The 25,162-nt window shown below is 39.5% G+C and overlaps 1 protein-coding gene across 6 annotated transcripts in view; it reads right to left on the bottom strand.

Moving 5' to 3' along the window:
- Nucleotides 1-622: 622 nt before the first annotated feature.
- The window catches only part of pparg (peroxisome proliferator-activated receptor gamma), a 42,771-nt gene continuing 18,231 nt past the window's right edge, over nucleotides 623-25,162 (bottom strand). For 4 of the 6 annotated variants that reach the window (XM_085456910.1, XM_085456913.1, XM_085456908.1 and 1 more), the window contains exons 2-9: nucleotides 20,951-21,247; nucleotides 20,504-20,670; nucleotides 17,543-17,681; nucleotides 10,478-10,677; nucleotides 7,379-7,505; nucleotides 6,514-6,707; nucleotides 6,003-6,246; nucleotides 623-3,482 (exon numbers count right to left, since the gene is read on the bottom strand). In XM_085456910.1, coding sequence (XP_085313036.1) covers nucleotides 3,235-3,482; nucleotides 6,003-6,246; nucleotides 6,514-6,707; nucleotides 7,379-7,505; nucleotides 10,478-10,677; nucleotides 17,543-17,681; nucleotides 20,504-20,670; nucleotides 20,951-21,242 — 1,611 coding nt within the window. In that variant the 5' untranslated portion in view covers nucleotides 21,243-21,247 and the 3' untranslated portion in view covers nucleotides 623-3,234. Of the gene's footprint in view, nucleotides 3,483-6,002; nucleotides 6,247-6,513; nucleotides 6,708-7,378; nucleotides 7,506-10,477; nucleotides 10,678-17,542; nucleotides 17,682-20,503; nucleotides 20,671-20,950; nucleotides 21,248-22,666; nucleotides 22,772-25,162 lie in introns of those variants that run through there. The other 2 variants (XM_085456909.1, XM_085456912.1) reach the window with 2 other exon arrangements.

Here is a 25,162-nt window from a genome sequence, read left to right as displayed (position 1 = left end):
GAGATTAACCCCTTGCATGTGACCATGTGATCACACACTCTGTGAGCTGTTGTTTGGCAAAGAGCCAGCCAGTCAGAGAGCTTTGTGAAATTGCGCCAGGCATCGAGTTGACCTGATGTCCGAGTGGGTTAATAATTGATGTCCTGAGTTTGACCTTGTTGTCGCACGCGATCCCATCTCAATCCTATTTTTCCAAGAATTTCTATAAGTTTCCCCCTGACACACACACACACACACACACACCTTTTTTGTTTTGTTCTTGTCTGTCAAAACAAAGAGACAAAATGTAATGCCACCTAAAAAAAAGCAAAGAAAAAAAAACAGAACCAAAAAAACCAGAACTCTAAAAAAGTAAAACCACTTCCCTGCTTGCTGTTCATATTTGTATCCACAGACTTTGGTCTTCCGGCACAGTGCAACATAGTTCATGTGTTGCAATCTTTCCAACAGGGCGTGTGTGTGTTTGGTAATAGACACCGAGGAGCAGCTGATGTAATGACTGTAAAACAGATTTCCAAGAGTCTGAATGACTGGAATGCCTTTAGGAAGTATAGTATTTAAAAATGGTTTTTGGTGAAACATGTGTGAGCAAGCTTCCACAGCTTTTAAAGAAAAGACAGGCTTCAAGTAAAAAGTTAAAAAATATTTTATTTACATCTTCTTTATTCTGTTTTCCCCACAAACATATCAGTCCACTCTTTTTGTCTGCACAAACAACATTTGATGGATCAGATATAGTAGATTTGGTCCACACATACAAAATCATTTCTTAGCAAAAATTATAACTCAAACCAGTATTTTAGAATCTGAAATAAAACCAAGGCCAAAAAATCAATTGTATCTGACAATTAAAAAAAAGTCATACCATACATGTAATATGTATAATATATATAATGTTTTTAAAATGACATTAACTTCACAAAAAACAAAACAAAAAACAGCTAAAGATAAACTCTTGAAGGCACAATATGGCACATACACTTTTATTTTTCAGCAAACAGCAAACATCATCATGGCAATTTGCATTTGGTCAGCTCAACAGTTTCTCACAGTTTCTGCAGGCGTCTAAAATATGTTAAAGGCAATAATCTGATTTCTGTTTTTGGTTAAAGCTGATTAAAAAGAGATAGCACCTTCACCCTGATGCCAAGACAGAAAAGGACTGTCTGAGCATTGCTTTAGCGTGTGTGTAAGCATTCATGTATTTGTGCGTCTTCACAGAGGTATTGAAGCACGTACACACTGCTGCTGGTGCTGCTTATGATGGCTGCAATTGACCGTGTAGATAAGCTGCACACGAACAACACATACTGTATTGTATGAGACATGGTGTCATATATTCACAGTGATACATTTCTCCTTGAGGCACTTGAAGCTGGCTGTGTTGATCATTCACAATTTTACCCTCGAGCTCGCCAGTAAGAAAATCCCCTCACTTTCAGTTTGTCCCAGACGCTACTTTTGGTGCAATAGGTGGTAGTTTCATATTTAAGTTGGCACCCTGCTCAGCAGAGGGTTCAGGCTCAGCAGAGGCTAAAATGACTGTGCACCACAAGTTATTCACATGCAGACTGTCTAGACAAGATCTAATACTCAGATTCTGCATTTCTTTCCCTGAATTCTGTTTTCCTCGTCTTCCTCATCTCTTTCTCAATTTCAGTTAGTCAGTCTGTCTGGCTACATGACTTTATAACCAAAACACATACACAGAGCACAAAGTGCTTAATCTCAACTCATAATTTTAAAAGCAATCTCTTTTCATTCTCTTTTATGGTATTGTGCAAAAGTCTTCAGTCACTCTCATTTCTCCATATTTTACTTTGAAGGAGCCAGAGTTTCCTGTAATTTGGTCAAGTGGTCTTGAGCAATTGTTCTCCAGGTTTTCTGAATTTCTTTAGTTTTAGTTCAAGTTTTTCTGTAGACATTGACTGCTTTGTCACTCATTTGTAGTCCAGTCATTATACCTGGTTCTTTTCAGAGGAATGTTTTTGTTTTGTTTGTTCAACACTTACTATTGAGGATAAAAAAAAAACAACAAACTGTAAGGATAAGCAATTGTCTACTTTACAGACAAGTTAGCAAACAACCAAGAAAATGTGTCTTTAGTCACTTTGCTACCAGCAGCCCGTTGCAAAAGTGCATACTTTATTTAGTTGAATGTATAAAAATGCTAAAGGTAAGTTTGACAGTCTGACAGGCATAAAATAAAATTCAGCACCAAAGTGATTCCAAGAGTGCTGTTAGCTGAAAGCTTGGCATATCTCAGCAAACTGTGCAGTATGTCTTTAAAAACTTTGAAGAAACAGAACAAGTGCAGGACAAAGGAAGAAGTGGCAGGCCTAAAAAACAGCAGATGAAATGTATGTTAAGAAATAGGAAAAGACCAGCAAAGACCTGACACAAGACCTGAGAGATGCATCTGCACCTTCAGCTGATCCATCTACTGTTCAGTGAAGCCTCATCAGAAATGGCCATCATTGAAAAAGACTTTCTTAAGAAAGGGGAACAAGGAGAAAGTTACACAAAAAACGGACTGAAATCCAGGCAACCAGTCTAATGGAGTGATGAATCCAAACTTAAACTTTTTGGTTCAAATCATTGTCCTTGTCAGTTTGTAGATCAAGACAGAGGCACAACAGTGAATCTTTAAAACCACCTGTAAAACACGTCAGAGGCTCTGTCATGGTTTGGGGCGACATTTCAGCCAATGGTGTTGGAGGAGATGTTGTCAAAACTGAATTTTGAGCGCAGAGAATTACGCTCAGATTTTGATCTACCATACAAAGGCATCTAGAAAGTGTTTGATTGGCAATGGTTTAATTTTACAGCATGACAATGATCCCAAACACACTGCCAATGTAGTAAAAGCATACCTGGATAGAAAAACACATGATTGAACATCACCACATTATCATGGACTATTCTCCCCCAGAGCCCTGATCTTAACATCACTGTAGCAGTGTGGGATCATGTTGACAGAGAATGGAACAAAAGGCAGCCAGCATCCAAAGAAGAGCTTTGAATGCCCTTCAAGAAGCCTGGAGAGCTATTCCAGAGAACTACTTAAAGTACACACTCTGTTTTTTATTTATATAACATGTTCCCATGTGTGTTTTTAGATGTTTCAATAAAACTGCTAACCTACTTCTTAAATCAAGGGTGACTCAAGACTTTTGCACAGCACTGTATTTTTCTTTACCCCTTTCTGTACGTGTCCTCTTCTCCTGTTGAATTCTAATACAAGTCCTTCATGATCTCCTGCAGCAACGGGTGCAAACACATGTCTATCTCTGTCTTTTTAAGCAGCTGGATGAGATGGACGTGATCGGTGACTATCTGACGCAGGTCTGTCATCTTCTGGAGCAGCTTGGCAAACAGCTGCAGAGAGTCTGGATGGTTTAGCTTCAGCTGCAACTCCAGTGAATGAAGCACCGTCTCCTGAAGCTGCTCGATGGGCTTCACATTCAGCAGGCCTGGCCGGTCTGGACACATTACAGAGATAAGGAGGATAAATGAGAGACTGACCACAATATATCCAAAATCCATTAAAACAGGTAGATGAAAATTTAAATTGGCATAAGAAGAGAAATAAAACCGATAGAAAATGACCTAAAGTTTAAAACTTACGTTGGATGGAGAGGTGCAAATAACTAAACATTATCCACATTCACTGGCAGAAAACATCTCAGTTTAAGTTAAGAATACTTATCTCGATTTCAAGAGATAATATTTGTCATTTAGGTTAATATTTAAATAAAACGTTTAATTTTAATCATCATGCTATCCAAGGTCAGGTTTTTATCAAGCAGCACTATAATAATCACCAATACTAGACTAAGCAGTTAGAATCTGTTGACATAAGAGGGTGAGGCTCAAGTGTTCACAAGCTGGTCTGATTTGTTAACATTTTAGATTTTAAACCCTTAGGTCCCTGCTTGCTTTACTGTGATATTACTAGAACAAAAATGTTTGTTAAAAGATGTCAAAGTTGTATAAAAACGACTCGACTGAGTGATTTTTAGTTGCTCATGTGGTTGCCAGTGAAACCTCACCTTTTTTTTCTCTTTAAGATACAGTGAGTCAAAATGTTGTCATCAACATGCAACTTGCTGTTTGTAAATCTCCCTGCACGTGATGCAGTTGCCGTTTACTGCCGTTCTGCTAGACTCCCTTCCCAAAAACATCCAATACATCTATGAGTGGGCCGAGGCTGGCGGGAGATAGTGTGTTAAACACAGAGAACTGATAACTTGGATTTACTTGGAGCAGCTAACTATGTTAACTATGTTACTTTATATACACATGGATGTAAATTAAATTCACGTTGTCTGGCAGAAGCACAGCGATAACATGAAATAACCTTGGAATCATGATTTTTTTTTTTAAATATTTAAAATAAAAAAGTATTTTTGTTTCATTTTTGCCAAATATTGAGCTGAGAATGGGGTCGCCAGTGTTGTATTTGTTTAATATATATCGGCAAGGAAACAGGAAGCGGTTAGCTTAGCTCTGTACAGAAACAGAAAGGCGTAAAAATGAGATTGCACAAGTGGTTTTATTGGTAGGTGATCATGGTATTCTTACTGTGCTAAGCAGCTGACACAGTAGTGCATTAGTAGATGCTACATAGAACTTTGCAGACCCACGTATGCATGTTGTAGCTACCAACAAGGGGGCAATGTCACGCATATGTGGCGCACGCTTAGTAAGGCTTGTAAGGCTTAGTAAGCGTCTGATTGGCACAACTATTACTTGTGCCAATCAGACGCTCTGACATGAACATTTACGACCAGTTTGGACTCACCAGTTAACCTAGCATGCATGTTTTTGGGCTATGGGAGGAAACTTGTACAGGGAACCCTCCACACAGAGAGGCCCAGGGTGACCAAGAGGTTCAAATGACTACCTTCTTCCCATGAGGCAACAGTTAGAACCACTGCGCTGCACCACCCAATGTGACCAAGATTTGTAGTGGAGTCAACCATGTGTTAAAAACACTGAACTGTGCACTGCAGCTACTCTCGGTGCTGGCTGATCTTTGATGGGTTTTCTGCATGTGTTAAAGACAATTTTTCTACATACACTTAACGTATTGCTACATGCTGTTGTGCTTTTTTTTCCCTTTTTTCTTTTTTTTCGGGGGGTTGCACACATGCAATAGCTTCCACTGATTACATTTTCACAATCCCTCTCACTGTGTAGCCAGCCATGATTACCTCAATAAGGAACACTGCCAGAACAGCTATTTCTCCCTGCTTCCAGCTGTTACGCAAAGCAAGGTTAAGCTGTGTGCAGCATCACTTTAATAGACAGATATTAACCGATAATGGTGTCAGTCCTGTTAACTCAAAGTCTAAACTCAGACTACAGACGTTTTAAAATCCAAGCCAATTTTGAAATTGTTTCATCGTGCACATACAGAAAACAATTATTAGAAATATTAGGCCAGAGGGAGCAATGTGAGTGATCTCATGTGGTTGCATTTCCAGACTAAAATGGAGACTGTGGTGCAATCGCTTGCTGTAATGTTAGCAATAGCTTGCAATGATAATAAAATCTGGATGACAAATTACTTGGGTCGATGTGGTCAGCAAGGGTTATTTATTCTTGAACGAGAACCCGAGGCGAGATTTTAACTGTCAATAAAATCTGTCGACACCATTAGCCGCCCCCAGGCTAATCTTATGTATGCAATCATGCTCTTGCCATATATGGAAAAACGGTTCATTCAACACATCAGTGCAACAGATGCCATGTTAATCATGTCTGTATACCTGCAGACTCTTTCTTTTATGAGTATATCAGCACCAATAAAGTGCTGATATACTCATAATCAAATCTGAACTCTAAACGTCCAACAGTGGACGCAATGAATCTGTGAGTGTTTTAGGAGGTTTAAGAGAAGTGCTCCAAACCATTCACATATCCAGATTCCTCCTCCGAAGGTCAGGAGAGGTGAACTGGGGGCAGATAGTAAAACAAACAATAATAAAAACACTCACCCCCACTGAGAATGATAACAGCCAGAAACAGGGCCATGTCGCTGTCGTCCAGCTCCAGCGTGTTAAACTTGACGGAGAATTCAAACTTTGGTTCCATCATTTGACAGAAAGGTTTCCTGAGACTCTTGAGGAACTCCCGCGTCATAAAAATCTGTCCATAGGAGATGAGGGTCCCATCTTTGTTCATCAGAGGCGACATCATGATGATCAAAACCTCAATCACACCATACTTCAGCAAAGTAACCTGAAAATAAAGAACACAATGACTGTATCAAAATCTGGCAAGATCTTTAGTTTAGTAGAAATGATAGTCGGGTCGTAACTTCATTTTCATTCAAAATCTAGAACTGCAAGCAGCAATGAGCTTCGCTAACCATTATGTCGACTTATTTACGTTGATCATTTTCTGAATTGAAATTGTCCAAAACTGTTTATTTTAAAGTTGTTTTAGAACAGAAAAAATCTTCCACAACAATCAGGACCGAACGGATGAACCACTGATGAATCTCACCTGATCATTTAGATCCAAATCGACAAATCCAGGGATACTTTTGGCAAACTCTGTCACTTCTCTCACTGCTTCTGCTGAACGAGACTGACAGCTCTGGAAGAAACGCAGCTCCACAGTGTCTGCTTCTCCCTGTCCACTGAAGACTGCCATTCTCATAACCTCACTCTCTGACAGTGGGTGCGTTTCCGTGTAGCCTGATATGTGAGAGAAGGTACTTAATTTAGTTGGAGGAGTACAAGAAAAACAGAGAAGCTAACTATATAAGAAGCTAAAAATAACAAAGAGTTAACAGATAATTGCTGAATTTTGTGTCTTTCTAGATCTCTCGATCCTCATCCATCTCCATTTTTCTGCAAGACTTTTAGAAAATAACAATACAATTATCGACCGATGAAGAGAATATGACAGAAGATACAGTGGTACCATTGAGAATAGGTAACATAATTTATCAGCACCAGTAAAACTGGACTTGAAAAATGTAAAAACTGCACTTTTCTCCCCAGAAAAACTAATGCAATGAATTGGGGTTAATATGTGTGCTTTAATAATTATCTTGATTATGTGAAAACAAACAAACATTGACAACACTGGGTGAAACTGGTAAATGAAGAAGTTTGAATAGTTGGGATTTTCATTTTAAGGAGCTTGTCTGAGTTTCAGCCTTTGTTTTGTATATTTTGAATTGCTATTACTATTAATTCCAATGTAAAAAATTTTTTTAATGTGGAATAATAGGAACAATATCTTCTGCATTGCTGTAGCTAATTGCATTCCTAAAACTAAACAGAACAATAACAGACAAACAACATGTTTTGGACATTGCAACAAAAGGTGTTCTTTAACAGAGTAATTTGATACTACCCACCTCCGTGTACAGGTGGAAGAGCGGAGGTCTGGTGCTGCTGCTGCTGGTGCTCTGGGACTGGTATCTGCTTACAATTAATGAACTGCTCTCCTTCCATTAGAGACTTCAAGTCGTGGATGACAAAAGGCTACAGGTAGAGTGCAAGGAAAATTTTGGGAGAAGGCAGAAGAAAAGGAAAAAAGAAAAGAAAAAGAGAAAAAATTAAGTTGATTATAGGTCTTCTGAGGACATTTAGTCTCATCTGTATGATGAGGCAAATAAAGAAAGTCTCAGCTGCAGGCCGACACAGAAAAAAAACATCATTTCCAGGTATCTGAGCAAACTTACGCTTACTTTAGTAAAACTAACATGCACTGGCCTGAAACATGAATGCTGCTATTCACACACATAAATCATTATTGTAGTGGGAATAGAGGGAATTAAAGCAGGAAATTCTCTAGAAGTTGTGAAATGAACAACCCATTTCCTGCGTGAGTGAATGAAACTGAGTGGGGGGAGTGAAATGTCTCTATGTGCTCACTGTGCAGGAATCTGTTTGTTAGTTTTGTCTTTACACAGCAATTGTATGTATGTTGTTCAGCGCAAGCACAACGAGCGCCTCCATTTTCTTATAAGTGCCAGCTTTCATAAAATTTCTTTCAACACACTCAGGATTTCTGCTATAAACATATAGGCTAAACAAATATAGTCTATATAAAAATACCTTTAATCTATTTGTGCGACTGTAATGCTACGTTTTAGCATTTGCCACTAGCAACATTATTAAATGTGCAAAAAGAAAAAAACACTATACTGGGTAGCTTTGTTGGAAGCTAAATTGAACTTGTGTGAACATTATGTATAACAAAGAAATCAAACCTCCATTTTATCTGAAGCACTCATACAACAAGGTAAAATAATAGGTATCTTGCACAGAGACATTGTAGCTCCGATTCCAAAATAATTGAGCAAAACAATGATGGTTTTCCAAGGTTAAGGAAAAAAATCGCTTCCTTTATCGCACATGGTGTGTCTGGAGTTCCGGTGCAGTTAAACACTGATTACACATCAACTCATATCAAGGTTCTGCTTGTTAAAAAATGTAAATATTCTACGAAAGTTAAAATCATTGACTCCCAATTTGTTTTAGGAGGATTGCTTTGGTTTAGTAAATAACCAAGCAGTCCCTCAAACAAAGAGATGATTTGGTGCTATTTGGCTGCAATCACCACGATGAACAGTCATAACAAGCAGACGAAAGAGATGCGGCGCAACCTTGAGCTGAGAGTTATCCGAGAACACGAGTAAAAAACCAAAAACTAAGAATCTCCTTCTACATTTTAAGAATATAATACGCTCAAAGTTTTTAATCCACTTTTTTATTCTGTGAGGGAAAAAAATCAAAGAAGATGAAGTGATCAGGTTTCACAGAAAAGCCTACAAAAACATACACATTCACAAATACTGGAAATATCTTCATGCTGATAGTTTTTAAGCATGTTTTTCATATTCTCAATAATTAACCGTCATTTGTCTGGAAACAGACAATTGAATTTTTGACCTCCAGTGACTCATCTCACATCTTGTGACACGATCCTGTGTTTTTATCGGTTAAAACAAACTGTCCAGTGTGCACCATGGGCGTATTAGTCAAACAGCATCAGTACCAAGAAAAAGAAGAAGAAGGAACAATGGTTACTGGTACACACGTAGAGCATATGCATGTACCAGTAGAATTTGCTTTTTAATTTTTTCCGCTCCACTCCTTAAAGCCCAGCAAAACCAGTATGATGACATGGCTATGCATCAATGTCAACTTAAAATTACATTGGATTCTTGCAGATATGTTGGTCTCTGCTGATTGGTTGGAGAGACTAAAATCAAATCCCCAACTGAAACTACTTACAGTTGGAACAATGAATGATAATGCAAACACAGCGTAACAGGCTGACGGTACTATCTGATATCAAACCAACTCCATAATCTTCAGATCACATATGTATGTCTGATTAAAGAAATGTAGTTGCCACACTCAATGTAATATTACTAGTACTACTATATGAATAATACACAGACAAAGCAACTTCACATATAGGAATAGCGGCATCATAAGGAGAAAAAAGGGAGAAAGCTGATGAATTAAAAGCAAAAATAAAATAATGCAAAGTGGATAAAAATATTCACTTGAGATCTATTTTATGTTCTGCTTGCATGCTGTTTGATTAGGTCTCTTTGGAAAACTCTAAACTCTAAATAGCTTCTTCCATTCAACTTTTCTAAATTTCCAAATGTCTTTATGAAATCATTTGATGTTTTAAGCAGGACTGTCGAAGCCATGGCTGTAAAAGAAAAGACTGCTAAAAGCAACACCACCCTGTTCTGTAGTTTGACCATTGTAACCTGAGATATTTTCTAACAGCCAAGACATGTTGAAACCAGTCCATCCACTTTTTGAGTTAACACAGCAGCAACAGCCTAAATCGCGTCATCTGAGTCAAAACTGAGCGTGCTCACAGGAATTTATGCTGACAAATGTTAAAAGACGTGCTGAGTAAAAGGTTTAAAATACTTAGAGTTTAAATCATATTAATGGTGTAGTATTAATAACAATTCTAACTAAATTTAAAGCAGTAAGGCTTTTTCTATGTCCTACTTCTGAATTTTGGTAAAATACTGCATGAAGTTATGGATTTTTCACCCTGGCCTGTTCAGTATGATCTTGACTCTGTTTAATGTCATCCTTGCTTGTGATAGTTTCCAGAATGGGAGATATAAAAAATATATATAGGTCAAATTTGTGCTGTAGATGTCGTTCTTAGTGGAGAAAAAGCAAACAGGAAAGAGAAACTGGCTCAGTAGCTCTCATCAGCGAGTTGAGAACGTTCAGTATATGTAGATGGTTGATATATCCCTGGAATGCAAAGACAAGTGAAACCACATGCACACCTGCAAATATCTTATCAGTTCAAATGCTGGTCTAATATTAAGCAGCAGTGCTCATATACAGTTTTTTTCTGAGCTATTTTCTGTCCTGAGAATGCCAATGTTGAGCGCTATCTGTCTGCTGATTTTGTACGCATCCGAATCAAAGCAAATGAGAATTTAGAGAGTGCTGCTTACCACGTTGTCTCCGGTCTTCCCAGAGAGGATGGCCCTGGCCTTGGCCTTGGTGAGAGGGAAGTATTTCAGATAGGCCTCGTACAAATGCCGGGCCAGAGCCCTCAGATCTGCTGCCTCCGGGTGCATGTGCTCCATGTCAGATGAGAACTCGGCTAGCAGTTTTTCCTTCTCTGCCTGAGGCATTCGGCCAAAACGAATAGCTGGGAAAGGAAACAGAAGAACACTCTGGTGAACCATGAAAAACAGACATAATCACATGTGCACAGCAAATACGCAAAACCTGAAGCCTGAGTCAATTTATTGGAGTCACGCGACCTCAAAAGTCCCAGTTTGAATTAATACCATTTTGACTGACATTTCGACCTCAAACCACGTGTTACCATGTGCTACTTCACTTCTACAAAACACAAGTTAGGCTGAAAAGTTGAATAATGAATTCAAAGAACATGGGGAACCCTAAAAAATATTTCTAAACTACATTTTTCCTTTAGTAAACTAGCTTTAACAGAAGTAAAACACTATTTATTTGTGTATCAGATTGTAACATCAAGTACAATATGCTCATTCATGTGTAGCCATGTACACATGAATGAATCCCAGCCTTTTCCCGCTCAAAAAGGTCATTTTTGGAAGTGACTACATGTGATGGATTAGCATACACAAAAATAAATCTGTCTTGTGATTGAAATCCATTCCCTGTTATTTCAGACCAGTTGATAAACAATATTCTACGTAAGTAAATGAAAATTTTTAAAAATTGACTTTATTAAAAGCTGGTAATTTTTTATACTTATATTGAAGTCACTGGAGTACAATATCTGCTTAAGTAAAGGCTTTAAATACCTTTTTCATCACCCCATTTACCTTCTGTTAGAATGTTTAATTTCTTTATCACATCTTTAATATTTGATCAATGAGCAATGAATCAAATTGAACAGCTAATGTTAACAGAATTACCCATCTAGAGCAAACACACAAGATTTTACGGCACACTGAAGCACTACAAACCCCAGTGAACAAAGAATGAAATGTAAATGTGGGACATTTCATTTGAGACAGGGGACGTGTTTCTTTTACCTGATATGCAACAACGCCAATGTTAGGTAACTACTCTTTAAACCGTTGCGATGTCACAATATTTCAAGCTTGGAGTTTAAGTAATGGAAAACTTGTCCGAGTTGCTCTAATAACTCAAAGATTTCTGAATGTTAAAAAGTCACATGAGTCATATGACTCATGGCTTCTTCAATGAAAGGGAAAATCCAGTGGCATCAAAAGATGACAAATGATTCTGCTGTGATTTTTGAGGTGTGTCTTATGAGGCAATTAGAACATTTTGTTGACTCTGATATTGTGTACGGACCGATGTTTTCACAGCTCACCGAAAGATGAGTCGTTTGTTGAATAGGTATTTATTTTAGGATTCAGCTGAGATAAATATATTCTCTTGTAAATGAAGTATTGAGTCTCAGTGGGACTACCTGTATAAAAAAAGGTTAAATAAAATAAAATATAATAAAAACAGACCTGAAATGTAACAGCTTTCATTGCATTAATGTAATTTTCACAGAATGCAAAATTATTTACCTCCTGATAAAATTATGTGTATTTTATGCCCCTTAACTAAATATATTGATTATATTTCATTTGATCAAAAATATACCTGTATAAAATTATCTTATATTACTAGAGTTGCATTGCACTTTTCAAATTTTATAGTCAGCCTCTATTTTATGCTGAATGTGACAAAATGTTGTACAAGCTGACAATTTCTCTGAATACTACGTGTCAGTTTTAGACTTTGTAACTTTGTAAAGCAGTAAGGTCTGATATCTGTCAATGAATATAAAATGCAACCCATGTTTTGTAAAATTAGAAACAAAATAAAAACAACACATAAAAAAAAGACAAAAACCCTGCAAGATGTGACTTGTGAACCCCCACAGAAATAAATGGTCCACTGGCGGCTGAAAGCAGGAGGTAACGGCACATCTATCTACCAGCATTCAAGTGAATGCTTCCCTTGCCCTGCTGCGTGTACATGAAAGCAGCACTGTGGTTGTAACATGGCTGATGTGGATGTCTTTTTTTTTTTCTTCTAAGAAATCTGACACCAAGGTGTGACCATTCTTTTTCTGTTAGTGGAAGTCATTATTCCTTATTTCCATTTCATTCCCAGCTCTGAATTTACTGCAGTGTGTACGTGATTATGTAATGCTGACTGCACACCCTAAGCAAATGCATACAAACTAAAGTGGCTCTACCACCGGGCACCGCGCCCACGGCAGTGACACAGCAAACTGGAGAAATCAGTTCAACGCAAGTCAATCATTGATTAAACAAAAACCCACACAACTCCAGCTATACCTATTACACCAGAGTGATATCAGAAAAGGTGGAGGTAGAGAGAAAGACGCAGAGATAAGCAACAGCAAAGTAGAAAAAAACATATATCTATTGATAGCAGATGCTCATAATGTTGTTGAATTTAAGTCACTTCTAAGATTAAAATGTGACAACGAGTCCAGCCGACTTTTGCCATGATGATTGACAAAACCTTTCGTGCTAACCAGCACCAGCAATAAGGTCATTAGTTAGATAAAGGAGACATGGTTTAAAAAAAAAAGCTTGAATTAAGAACCTTTTGGTCATGAAACTGTGAGATTGTAATGTATAATTACTCTGACACCAAACTCTTAGAGATAAGATCACATCTGCGTTAATGTGATGTTGTTTTCAATAAACTACAGTTACAAGCTGCCAAGTAGGAAAAGCTTGTTTCCTCAGCCTCTGAATCCAGCACACAGATGCCACGCACCTATGCCAGTGTTTTCAGTGATGAATTGAATTACTGAACCATTGTCAAATTTGTGCAGCATCTTCCTCGGGGTCATGCTGTAACGCTTTGACTAGAGGTGGTATGTAAACCTAGTAGGTGATAAACCTGTTGTAGAAGTTTGGATATAAAATCTGTCCCCACCTCTCTATGCCTACCTAGGAAAAAAAACACAGCAGATAATTTGGCTTTTACTCATCACAGGGGCAAAGCTTTAGGACAGTGGGCAGCACAGTTACAAATGACTAACATGTAACAGTTACCAGACTAATATATATGAGTTACCAGGTGAGCTTCTTTCAAGGGATGACTTAAACCTGTTCCTGTTCTTACAATCGGTGTATTTATGATGGGCAATGGCTGAACTGGGGAACTTATTTGGTGGAGGTAAGCTGCTATGTCTGACAGACTGGACAAACCCCAAGATGGCCTGCCCAAGGTAGCAAATAATCAAGCTATGGCCTCAGTCTTGGTAAAATATGCCATTTCTCACTATTTAGGTTGCATCTGCCCACATATGCAGTCTATGGTCAGGATTGCCTCCTGCTCTAGCCCACTGGCTAAGTAAGCTGTGGCACCTCCACCATCATCTACCACTTCATTAAAATCATTCTTTTTCCCCCCCCACCTTTTAATATTCACCTCACTCTTCAGAGTCAAGACTCCTGACACCAAAGAGGCATCAGGCTGTAATAAAATTTATTCATCAACTTTTTAATATTTACTATTAGAGCAGAACTAACAAAACCACTAAATGCAGCTAGTTTCCTTTTTATCTGGAATGGCTTAAGTTTGTAACAAAACCAAATGAAGAACTATCCAACTATCCAAAGCAGTCTGTTTACATATGCTTTAAATGACTACACATATAAGAAATGACTAAACTCCCCCGGTATGTTACTTTGGTTTGTCCCTGGGCCTCGTAAGCAGGTGACTGAGTTGCTTTTTCTTACATCCTGTTAAAGAAACACTGAGTACTGTTAACATATATATGTATATATATATATATAGACACACTCTTTTAATGCACTATACAACAGAATTTAAGTTGTGAACAGTTCTGATTAAGGCTTTCTTTTCAACTCTGGTAGATGGCCATCTCCTCTGTGTTCATTCACCTTCCAGTCCAACTGTCCCTTAAAAAAGTGCCACTTAAAAAATACTTAAGTGATTCCAGTATCAATCATTCAGAAGGTTTTAAGCTCCTGGTCTCCATTACAGTGTCATACTGTTTTTAACACGCTGCAATTACAAGCTGTCAAGTAGGGGGAAAAAAAGACTTCTTCTGGATGCAGCACAACGATACCGTGCAAGCATGCCAGTGTTTTCAGTGGTTTGTCTAATTAAGTCTTAAGTGCAGCCCCCATTAATTTACCTGAGAAGCAGGATTATTCGGAGCTCTTCAAAGATCACCTTGTTTGCTTTGAAAGGGGGAATTCTGCTTGTTTCTAGAGCAATATGGCCAAATACAAAAATGGTAAGCTTCAGCAAGTGCAAGGCCAATGACAGGGCAGCAACAACATCAGTGTTTGATAAAAGTTGTATAATTTACCATCATGCTTTTGTTATTTCAAAGGAAAGACAAAGGAGTTGATAGTGGACTTCCGGAGGTGCAGAGAAGTACACACCCCCATCACCATCAACGGCGCTGCTGTGGAGAGAGTGAGCAGCTTCCGGTTCCTTGGTGTACACCTGGCTGAGGATCTTACGTGGTCAGTACACACAAACAAAACAGTGAAGAAGGCGCAGCAGCGCCTCTTCTTTCTCAGGAGACTGAAAAGATTCGGCATGAGCCCCCGCATCCTCAGGACCTTCTATCGCTGTGCCATTGAGAGCATCCTCACTGGATGCATCACCACCTGGTATGGCAACAGCACCGCCTACAACTGCAAAGCTCTCCAGCGAGTAGTGCGGTGCTCTGAACGGATAATTGGAGGTGAGCTTCCCTCCCTCCAAGACATCTACAGGAAGCGGTGCCTGAGGAAAGCGGGGAGGATCATCAAGGACTCCAGTCACCCCAGCCATAAACTGTTCAGACTGCTTCCATCAGGAAGGAGGTTCTGCAGCATCCGGTCCCGTACCAGCAGACTGAGAGACAGCTTTTTCCATCAGGCCATCAGACTGCTGAACACGTCATAGACACCTCAGCTTCACTACTGGAACTTTAACATTATGCACTCCACACTGTATATAAATGCCACTTGTTTTGCACATATTCAACTCTGTATATTTTATATATTTTATTATTATTATTATTATTATTTTATTTTATTTTTTTACTATTTAATTTGTAAAAATGTGTATACACACACACACACACACACACACACACACACACACACACACACACACACACACACACGTAGGAAAATATTTAGTATACACATCCAGAAATGCATACACTATTATATATTGTACATATATTTATTAGTTTCAGGTTGGCCATTCTTGTATTTTGCTCGTTTGTGTTGTTGTGTTTGCACATCTCTGTTGCTTGTGGGGCTCGCACACAAGAATTTCACTCGCATGTGCTGTGCCAGTGTGCCTGCACATGTGATGTGACAATAAAAAGTGATTTGATTTGATTTGATTTCCTGTTCTGTCAACTTCTTGCCCACTTGACCACAGAGTTCAGTGTAGCCACACTTCCACTAATGTATGAGAGAATTTCCTGTCGCTGTCATTGCTTCTTTTTTTTTTTAAACCAGTGGTTGTGCAACAGGCAAACCTACCTCATCAGAGTGCTCAAATCTGTGTTTGCAATCGACAGGAAAGCTATTATTTTGGTGGTGTTACAGCCACCAAAATAATGGCTAATGCATGCTCACTATTTATTATAAATTACATAACCCACACACTTTTTTCAGTGCAAATGGGGAAGCGATCTTTGTGGGAAGCAGGGCTTTCTGACTTGTCATGATTTGCAGAGTTATTTTAATTTTACGACCTCACCGAAGTGAGTATGCTACAAGTGCGCCGAGGAGGGAAAGAGCCATAACGTGTCCAACCCTAACAGGTGCAACAAATATAACAGGAGAATCAGGAAGACATCAATCAAACATAGCCAGAGTATACTTATTTACTCACGAGGTTCATAATGAAACACAGCTGAGGAGGTGGAGTCAGGTGTGCTTGTTGATGCTCCTGACTGGACAACAAAAGCTAACAAAACAAAACTATTCCAAAGCGACGGATGAAAGAAGAGATTTTTTTTCTTTTGAAGTAGACGGTTTCTCTGCATATTGTACTTCTGTGGAGTAGTTTGCAAATGGTGAGGTCATCTAAGAGCTGTTTACTTGTATCTCAGTAAAAAGCTCTACGTACAAATGTCTGGTACATGAAAGGCAAACATATGTGTGTTTTAATTTTTTTCTAAATTGTACATGCAGTTTTTAAAAACTTAAAAACTCTTTTAAAAAAGACCCACTCACGTGGCTGATGTACAAACTTAGTGCACACAATCAGCCAAATGCTTGTGCGAATAAAACCGAAGCTGGCAACTTTTCACACATTCAAACAGCAGCAACGCTGACAGAATTGCTATAACACATTTTTGATGCTATGCAGTGAAAACAGTCAGGCTGTGAGTAGCATGCCTCTGATAGGTGTGCTACTCACACCTATCATATCTGTCACTATCAGGCCTTTGTTGAATAAAGCACAAAGGCAGGTCAAAATTTAGAACTTTTGATAGGCGTTATAGTTAGCTATACACCAGAATCTCATCTTTGAATTTCTACTGTGATATGAATCAGCTGGGGGGTGGCGGGTACACACTGCGCGAATGATGGGAACTAAAACATGAACCAAGATTTGCAACAATGGCCAAAGACCACAGATGAAAGAATTGGCAACATCTAAGACAGTGATATAGATTTCTGCACACATTACTATGACACCTCAAAGGCTAAATTGGAAGCAGTGTGGTCAACACGCATCTGCGGCTCTCAAAGGGCATAAGTACTCAGTCTGAGAAGAGGCGCTTCCTGAACCTCAATTTCAAAGAAGAATCAGTCTTTTTACCTACATCTGCTTATTTATAGACATATAAATAGGGGGTTTCATTCCTGTCTGAGGGATGGATGTGAAAATGAAAAAAAGATTGAATGCACAGAAGCTTCAACTTTTTTTTTAGTTCATATTTGAGTTTAATGAAAAATACGACCCAGGTGTGCTCTGACTGTGTGCAGACTGTCATGAAAATGTGTGTATGAATGCCACCGGCTTACCGTTGTGTGACATCCCGACGTTGAGGCACTTCTGGAAGCGACAGTATTGGCATTTGTTACGCGACTTCTTGTGAATTCGACAGTGAAGATCACAGTGATCGTACACCAGCTTTAACCTGATGGTGCGTCTGAAGAAACCCTGTGAAAAAGAGGAATACGATTAGTACACACGTAGTGACTTCAGTCCTTATGGTTGCTCTGCCTACTCTTTTTCAAATAAGCCCTATTCTAATGCATATTTTTATCCCTTCATCAAAAAGGATTGAGGGGCATAAAAAAGTTTTAACATTTCATTTAATAATTCAAATTCTGAATCAAGTTAATTGCTGGAAAAGTAGCTCAACGCAGTGTCTACTGACTGAGAAATACTGATAAGACACCTGGCTCTTTCTAATCTGTATGGAAGCCAATCATTGGGCCAACAAGTCTATTCAAAAGTTAACTGTGCAAATTTACACATTATGTCTTCAACCTTAGGACCAAAGAAGCTTATCTCACCTATTAATGTGTAGCCATGGTCAGACTTATAGTATACATTCCTACACCCTGAGCAGTGTAAAAGGAGAAAAAATCCTATGGGCTGCAAATTTCTGAAAGGCGAATTTTCAGTGAGAATAAAAACTGACATCAGGACTTTGTGCGAAGGCTTTTCAAATAAGCATCTACATTCCTACGATCCACAGATGTTTCTTTTTTAATCGTAGGTTATTTATAGAAGAAGGAAGTTAAAAGGGGTCAAGACTCCACCTCAATAAAGAATGTTTTCTGTTTTAAAACAATTAAGTGTTTGCCTGCTTGGCTGACCCCCCTCTTCTTGTGAGTCTCCCCTGAGACATCAGCAGAACAATAACTACTCTCCCTCACCTTCATTCAGCCCCTGACGGAACAGAGTGACAGCTTATGGCGGCAGAAAAACAGAGACCCTTGTTCCGCAACAGTGTCAAAGAGCTTCTGTTTTAACACTGTGGTGGAGTTCAAGGTGACTGTCAGTGGTCGTGTTCTTTTTGATTGTTTTTACAATGCAAGCTGCCAAAAAATATACTGTCAGCATTATGTCGTTCAGTACGAGTCCAAATTTTATAAGAAAAGCTGATCGTTTGAATAAATCATGCGTAGCTTGCGGCTCTGTTCATTCTTCTAGGGTGGTAGGGTTTAAGCCAACCAAAAACAAATCCACGGTTACGATCCACTGGAAGGACGTTTGTGAGGCAGGCAAACAAAGTGAGTCCACGAATTAGTGAAAACTCTTATTTTGAAAAAAGGCCCCCTTCTTTGATCAGCCCTTTTTCTTACACAGTATTTCATACTGAATGAATATGGCATGACTATTTTCTTGTGTTCATAAGGACACATTCACCCTTTGAATTTAGTCATTTGGATTATAAATCCATCAATAACTGTCATGAAACAGATATGCGGGTCTGTAAGTTTACTTTCACGGTCTGTATTCACATGAAGCTGTTCACTCCTTGGAAGCTTCGTAGCTTCACCTTGACGAGCGATGAGGGCACCGAGGCCACTGAGTGGTATCAGTGGCCTTGTAACAGTAAGCACTGTACTGTGTACTGTGTGTGTAAGAATAGAGACGAACATGTCTATAGAAAATAGACTCTGCTACCCGTGGAGGCAAAACCTCACTAAGACTAAATTTGGCTTGGTAGCTTGTGTTTACTACATGTGATGTCAGCCTGAAATGAAGTTAATCGTAATGAACAAGGAATAAGTCACCTATTAAAATGGAAAACTATTAAACCAGCATAAATGAGCCACACAACCAGTGTGGCGCGGGCTGTAGTGTGGGCTGTTTTATAATTACACTCTTTAACAAAGATAAATAAATGATATTAGGCAGAAAACAGCACAAAATTTTTATTTCCTACAAAACTACAAAATATTTCAGCTGGACTTTTCCTAGTAAGTAAGCAATATATAGTAGGCCTCTTGTATTGCACTTTGAATCATACTAGTTGAATCATACTACTCAGTAACAAGCTGCTGCATTTCAGTTTCTTTTTTCTGTGAAAGCGCCAGAGTGAAGGTTTCTTTTCAAATTAGTTTGATTTCAGACGTGCAAACGCTTCTTGGATCTAAACCAAAAGATGCACAGACAGGTCTGCCGATTCTGAAAAATCCATCTCATATGTGTTTGGAGAAAAATGTTCATGTTTCTGTAATGTGTCAATATTTCAAAGAAAATGGAAATATTTCTGAAACTTCACCCACACTCTATTAGTTATTTATACTCTATACAGACAGACAAACAGACAGAGAGTTTAAATGGGTGGCTGTCTGAAGAAGCACACGCCTATCTTGAGCCCTCGCTGAGTGGAAAATGTATGGGGCTTGTGGTTAGAGTGGCAGACATCAAAAAGATGAAAAAAAAAGCACATTTCTCTCCATGCATTATAGAATTATTTATTCCACCAACAAGTTTCACCGACGGGTGACACACAGTGACAGAAAAAGAGTGGCAGAGAGAGAAAAGAGCTGCAGTAGAAATTGTTACACCCATTACCATTTCCTGACACGACTTGAAAGTAGTATGACTGCTGATTTATAATCATCTGAGCATTACTTGTTAAGAAAAAGACTTAACGCACTCTCTACTGATATGAATCATGATTTAACACATGAATCATTTCTGTGATGATTGAAAACCATTTAAAAAAATCCTCTCTAAAACTGAGCAAAGACGGAGCGCTGCTTAAAATGTATCGACTGATCCACAAATTGACTTAAACATGAATCGTATCAACCGCTGTGTGCAGTTTAGTAAAATTGTAACCAATGACAAACCTCAGTGAAGATTGTTCTAAGAACACGTTGTATATTTAGAGGTTTTAAACCGTTACCTGGACATAACAAAAAACAGGAATTTAACGAAGAGATTACGAGACGATCTGAAATGTTTCTACGCTCATCGGCATTTTCATCTTCCCTTGTGAGATCGTTCAGCCTTACCTTGCAGCCCTCACAGGCGTGGACGCCATAGTGAAACCCTGACGCTTTGTCCCCACACACGCGGCACTCGATGTTTAGCGCTGCCGCCGACGTATCGTCTGGGAGCTTGGATAGCACGGGAATATCTGAGTACTGTGGAGGTGACTCGGGCTCCAGCTTGATGGAATCTGATCAAGAAACACCATCACGCAGAAAGGAAGACAGACAGAAAGCACACAAAATTCAAACTTCACCTCTTACATCCATTTAAAAGTTCAGCACTCGGTTGCTTAAACCTTGCTTCTATAAATCTGCATCCTGTTACCCATAACTGCCTTTAATAGTTACTCTGATGCATGCAGCACATCTCTTAATCTCAGTCTACATCTCATTCAGGTCACCGCTTGCTTTGTTACACCTAAAGTATATTTTACATTTATATCATTCGTCTCTGGTCAATGTGCTTACTGAACATGTCTGGTTGTGTCCTGTAGCTGTGCATGTTTGTGTAGTCCATGTTGGTCAGGTGTTCTTCACTCTGCGGTGGACTTAGGTCATAGGCCACGCCAGCGGAAGGGATGGAGGATACCAGCGGGGGAGACAGGGAGGAAGGGATGGAGGAGGAGGAAATGGAGGCGTAGTCAAACGTGGACAAATGTTTCATTTCGAGCGAGTGGGAGCTGTCCTCCAGCTCTGGCAGATCTGCTGTGTTCAGACTGAAGCCAACAGGCCAGGCCAGGAGCTGCTGGGTGTCCACCATGTCTACTGTAAGAGAGAGAAAAGGCAAGTATGCGAGTTAATTCAAAAATCAGTTGCCAGCTAAATTTAACTTAACATAATTAGAAAAACAATAACCACTGAGAATAAAAGGAAGCAGAAAACTGTATATGAAAATAAAAGCACACGCAGACAAGTCCACATGCACTGTTGTACAGTTGTTAATAATTAAAAAGGACCTCTCAGAAAAATTCTAAACATTTGGGCGTGCGCACACACTCCATTAAAAACACTACAAGGAGTACCCGTCGTGCTTTACTTCATTCCTGCAGTGTGTCTGTTATCTAGTAAACAGGGAACACTGATTGTGTCACAGGCAGTACAAAATGAACTCTGGCATTGAGGAACGTCTCTTCTGCTCAAAACACTGCCTTCCTCTGTTGCTGTTTGGGTGCTTGCTGTGCGATTGCCCAACCACAGGACACACAAAGCAGGCCAAGGATGCAGGCCTTTAGCTTCGGCAACTTCTCTGGTCTTAAGGACTGGGTTGGTGGTAAAAACTGAACAGTATCTTTTTCAACTTCTAGGAATTTTACTTTTCCTTTGCTGAAGATTTTATCTTGTGCAAATCTATTAAAGGAAACAGTTGGTGTTTACCACTATTTTTCTAATTGATAACTAATTCATTGGAATGTTTTGTCTGTCTCTGCATACTTTGAGACTGCACTTTTTCTGCATCTTCAGAAAAAGGTCAGAGAATTAAATTATTTTTTAAAAGGAGCAACAGCAAAAAAAAAAAAAAACAACTTAAAAAAGGTGCATTTATTGTTTTCTCTTTGTTGCACTTGCCAAAGTACAGCAGCCAGGACCATGATTTCACATTTTGATGGGTTTCTAATCATTGCTAACAGTTACATGGAAAAAAAAAGCTTTGGCTACAATGACAAATGGGTATGATCCACGTCTTTGTTGGTTCTTAATGTTTTTTCATGGGATTTGTTGACACTGAGAAAACATTTTCCTAAGCAAAGTGTGCAATCTCTTGATTTCTACTGAAAGGCTCCCTCTGGGTATTCAGCTTGTTGTTAGTATAAATAAATTAAAGTTCTTGTGTCATTTCAGTTTCTAATGCAGATGGTCAAAGATTGGAAGGAAAAAAGAAAAGCCCAGATGATCAAAGTCCGCTAGTCCGAGGTTACTGCAGTCCACATGAAAGCAAACCACATACAAGCCTTTATAAGCCTGGCTACCTTTGCACAAGGCCCTGATGTAATGTACAAGTTGTAGAATATGTTGTTTTTAGGATGTAGGCTATTTAAATGGCCTTCCCAGACAGTGGCTCTTTAAAATGAGCCACTCATATGGGTTGAAGTTTGTCCCCCTGGCAATTATTAAACCTGTAAAAAAAACCCAAACATCGCTGTATATCAAAATTATATAGAACATTACTTTCTCAGAATGGCCTACCTGTAAATCTAAACCTTTGCCACCGATTTAATGACATGCAAATTCATCCCTGGCTCTGCGCTGCAGCAATCTTATCACTGCAAAACAATGTCAAACTGCTCAACAGCAACCGACAGCAGGTCAAAATGCTGCCATAACGCATCTTTTAAGATGAAACTGTTTCTGAAGAACAATTAGCGTCCACTCTAAATCGCAGTATGAGAATGATAATGTATTAGAAAAGCAGTATTAATGGAAAAAATTTGACTTTTGCAGACTGTTGCAAACAGGTTACAGGTTACATGGGGGGGTTTTTTTACGCTCAAAACTGCGGTTTCTTGAATGTGTGTTTTTTGAAGTTTTCATTGGTAAAGTTCCAAGTAAGCTCACAAATAAAGACAGGAAGTCATTCTCTGAAAACCACACCCGCTGGAGGGGAAACTAATTGGCACCGCAATAAGCCACTGAGGTCCACATTTCTATGCTCGCATTGTGGAAACGTTCAGCTAGCTAAGGATAGTACAATTCACTTGAGTGCATTTATGCAACGCTTTTCTAGTACTAGAGACCACTCTTTGTCCAGTAGTAGAATTAAATATATTTATTTGAAAAAACAAAAACAAACTATATACACATATACACACACCATATATATATATATATATATATATAGGCACCCAGGAGGCATCCTTGTCAGATGCCCGAACCACCTCAGCTGGCTCCTTTCGATGTGGAGCAGCAGCTGCTCTACTCTGAGCCCCTCCCGGATGGCTGAACTTCTCACCCTATCTCTAAGGGAGAGGCCAGCCACCCTTCGGAGGAAGCTCATTTCTGCCGCTTGTATCCGTGATCTCGTTCTTTCGGTCACTACCCACAGCTCGTGGCCATAGGTGAGGGTAGGGACGTAGATCGACCGGTACATTGAGAGCTTCGCTTTTACACTCAGCTCCCTCTTCACCACGACGGACCGGTGCAGCGTCTGCATTACTGCAGCTGCAGCACCAATCCGTCTGTCGATCTCCGGCTCCCTTCTCCCATCACTCGCGAACAAGACCCCGAGATACTTGAACTCCTCCACTTGGGGCAGGAACTCATCCCCGACCCGGAGTGGGCACTCCACCCTTTTCCGGCTGAGAACCATGGCCTCAGAAAAGCAGAGATGACATTCTGAGGCCACCGAAGTGAAAGCCCTCCGCCACTTGGCTGCGCCTAGAAATCCTGTCCATAAAAATTATGAACAGAATCTGTGACAAAGGGCAGTCTTGGCGGAGCCCATCACCCACCGGGAACGAGTCCGACTTATTGCCGGCAATGCGAACCAAGCTCTTGCAACGGTTGTATAGGGATTGAATGGCCCATAGCAACGGGCCAGACACCCCATACTCCCGCAGCACCTCCCACAGGACACCCCGAGGGACACGGTCGAATGCCTTCTCCAAGTCCACAAAACACATGTAGACTGGTTGGGCAAACTCCCATGCACCCTCAAGTATCCTTGAGAGGATAAAGAGCTGGTCCAGTGTTCCGCGACCAGGACGAAAACCGCATTGTTCCTCCTGTATCCGAGGTTCGACTAACGGACGAACTCTCCTTTCCAGCACCCTTGCATAGACTTTCCCAGGGAGGCTGATATATTTATCAAAATCAGACATTAAAGGTTGATTGGCGGAGGTTTATTTTGAGATCTGGTGGCAGCTTCTGTAGTTCAGCTCATCAACCTTTATCCTCTATTGATTATATACCAAGTGCCCACAGTGGGGTTTTTTTTTGGTTCTTTCAGTTTAAATAAAGGTCAGAATTTCAGCACAAAAGTCTTACGAGTTTAGAAAACAGCAACAGTTTAAAGGACTGCAATGCAGGAACCTACAGGATCTTGAATGGACTCCTGATTCTGGTTCAGGGTCGTCACTAGAGCGTATTAACTGGAGGGTAACCAACTATGACATTTGGCTCAAGTCACTTAGTCACTTTGGTGTTGCCTATAAATACATCAATAAATAAATAAAGAAATGCACTTGTACTCACACAGGCTACGCCCAGAGGTTGTAAACTAACAAGCACAGCGATACCCATTTAAAAGAGACCATTACTAAACCTAAACCGGCCCACCCTTACAGGTAACACAACAAATTTAGGCATAAACAAGCTACTTTAAACTACACCCTCGCAGAGAAATTTAGCCACATTTAAAAAAGGTGCAAAAATATCCAAAATGTAATAGACTACAGAGGCAAACCAGGAGAATGACAGAATAGATTTTTTTTCTAGGCAAAGAATTGGACCAGTGAACTCACCAAAGGTTAAGATGACTGTGAGCGCAGAATATTTTTACCACATTTTCATTTCTTTTGTAATTTTCCAGTGGGGTCATGCTTTAAAACTACTTTCACAAGCCGATGAGTGATCTGTTTCAAGTTTTAAAGAGAAATTAGGAGTACTTCCTAAAGTCTGACCTGCACATGCTCTGCTGTCGTGCTAACCAGAAGGTTATCTGGTTATCTATCAGCACAATTCAGC

Source organism: Copadichromis virginalis, linkage group LG5, assembly GCF_057382275.1.
Source record: "Copadichromis virginalis isolate Kocher_CV1m ecotype Utaka linkage group LG5, C_Virginalis_male_GT1.1, whole genome shotgun sequence".
Lineage (NCBI taxonomy): Eukaryota > Metazoa > Chordata > Actinopteri > Cichliformes > Cichlidae > Copadichromis > Copadichromis virginalis.
Note: the sequence above shows the minus strand (reverse complement) of the source record. Positions and strands in the feature narration are given on the sequence as shown.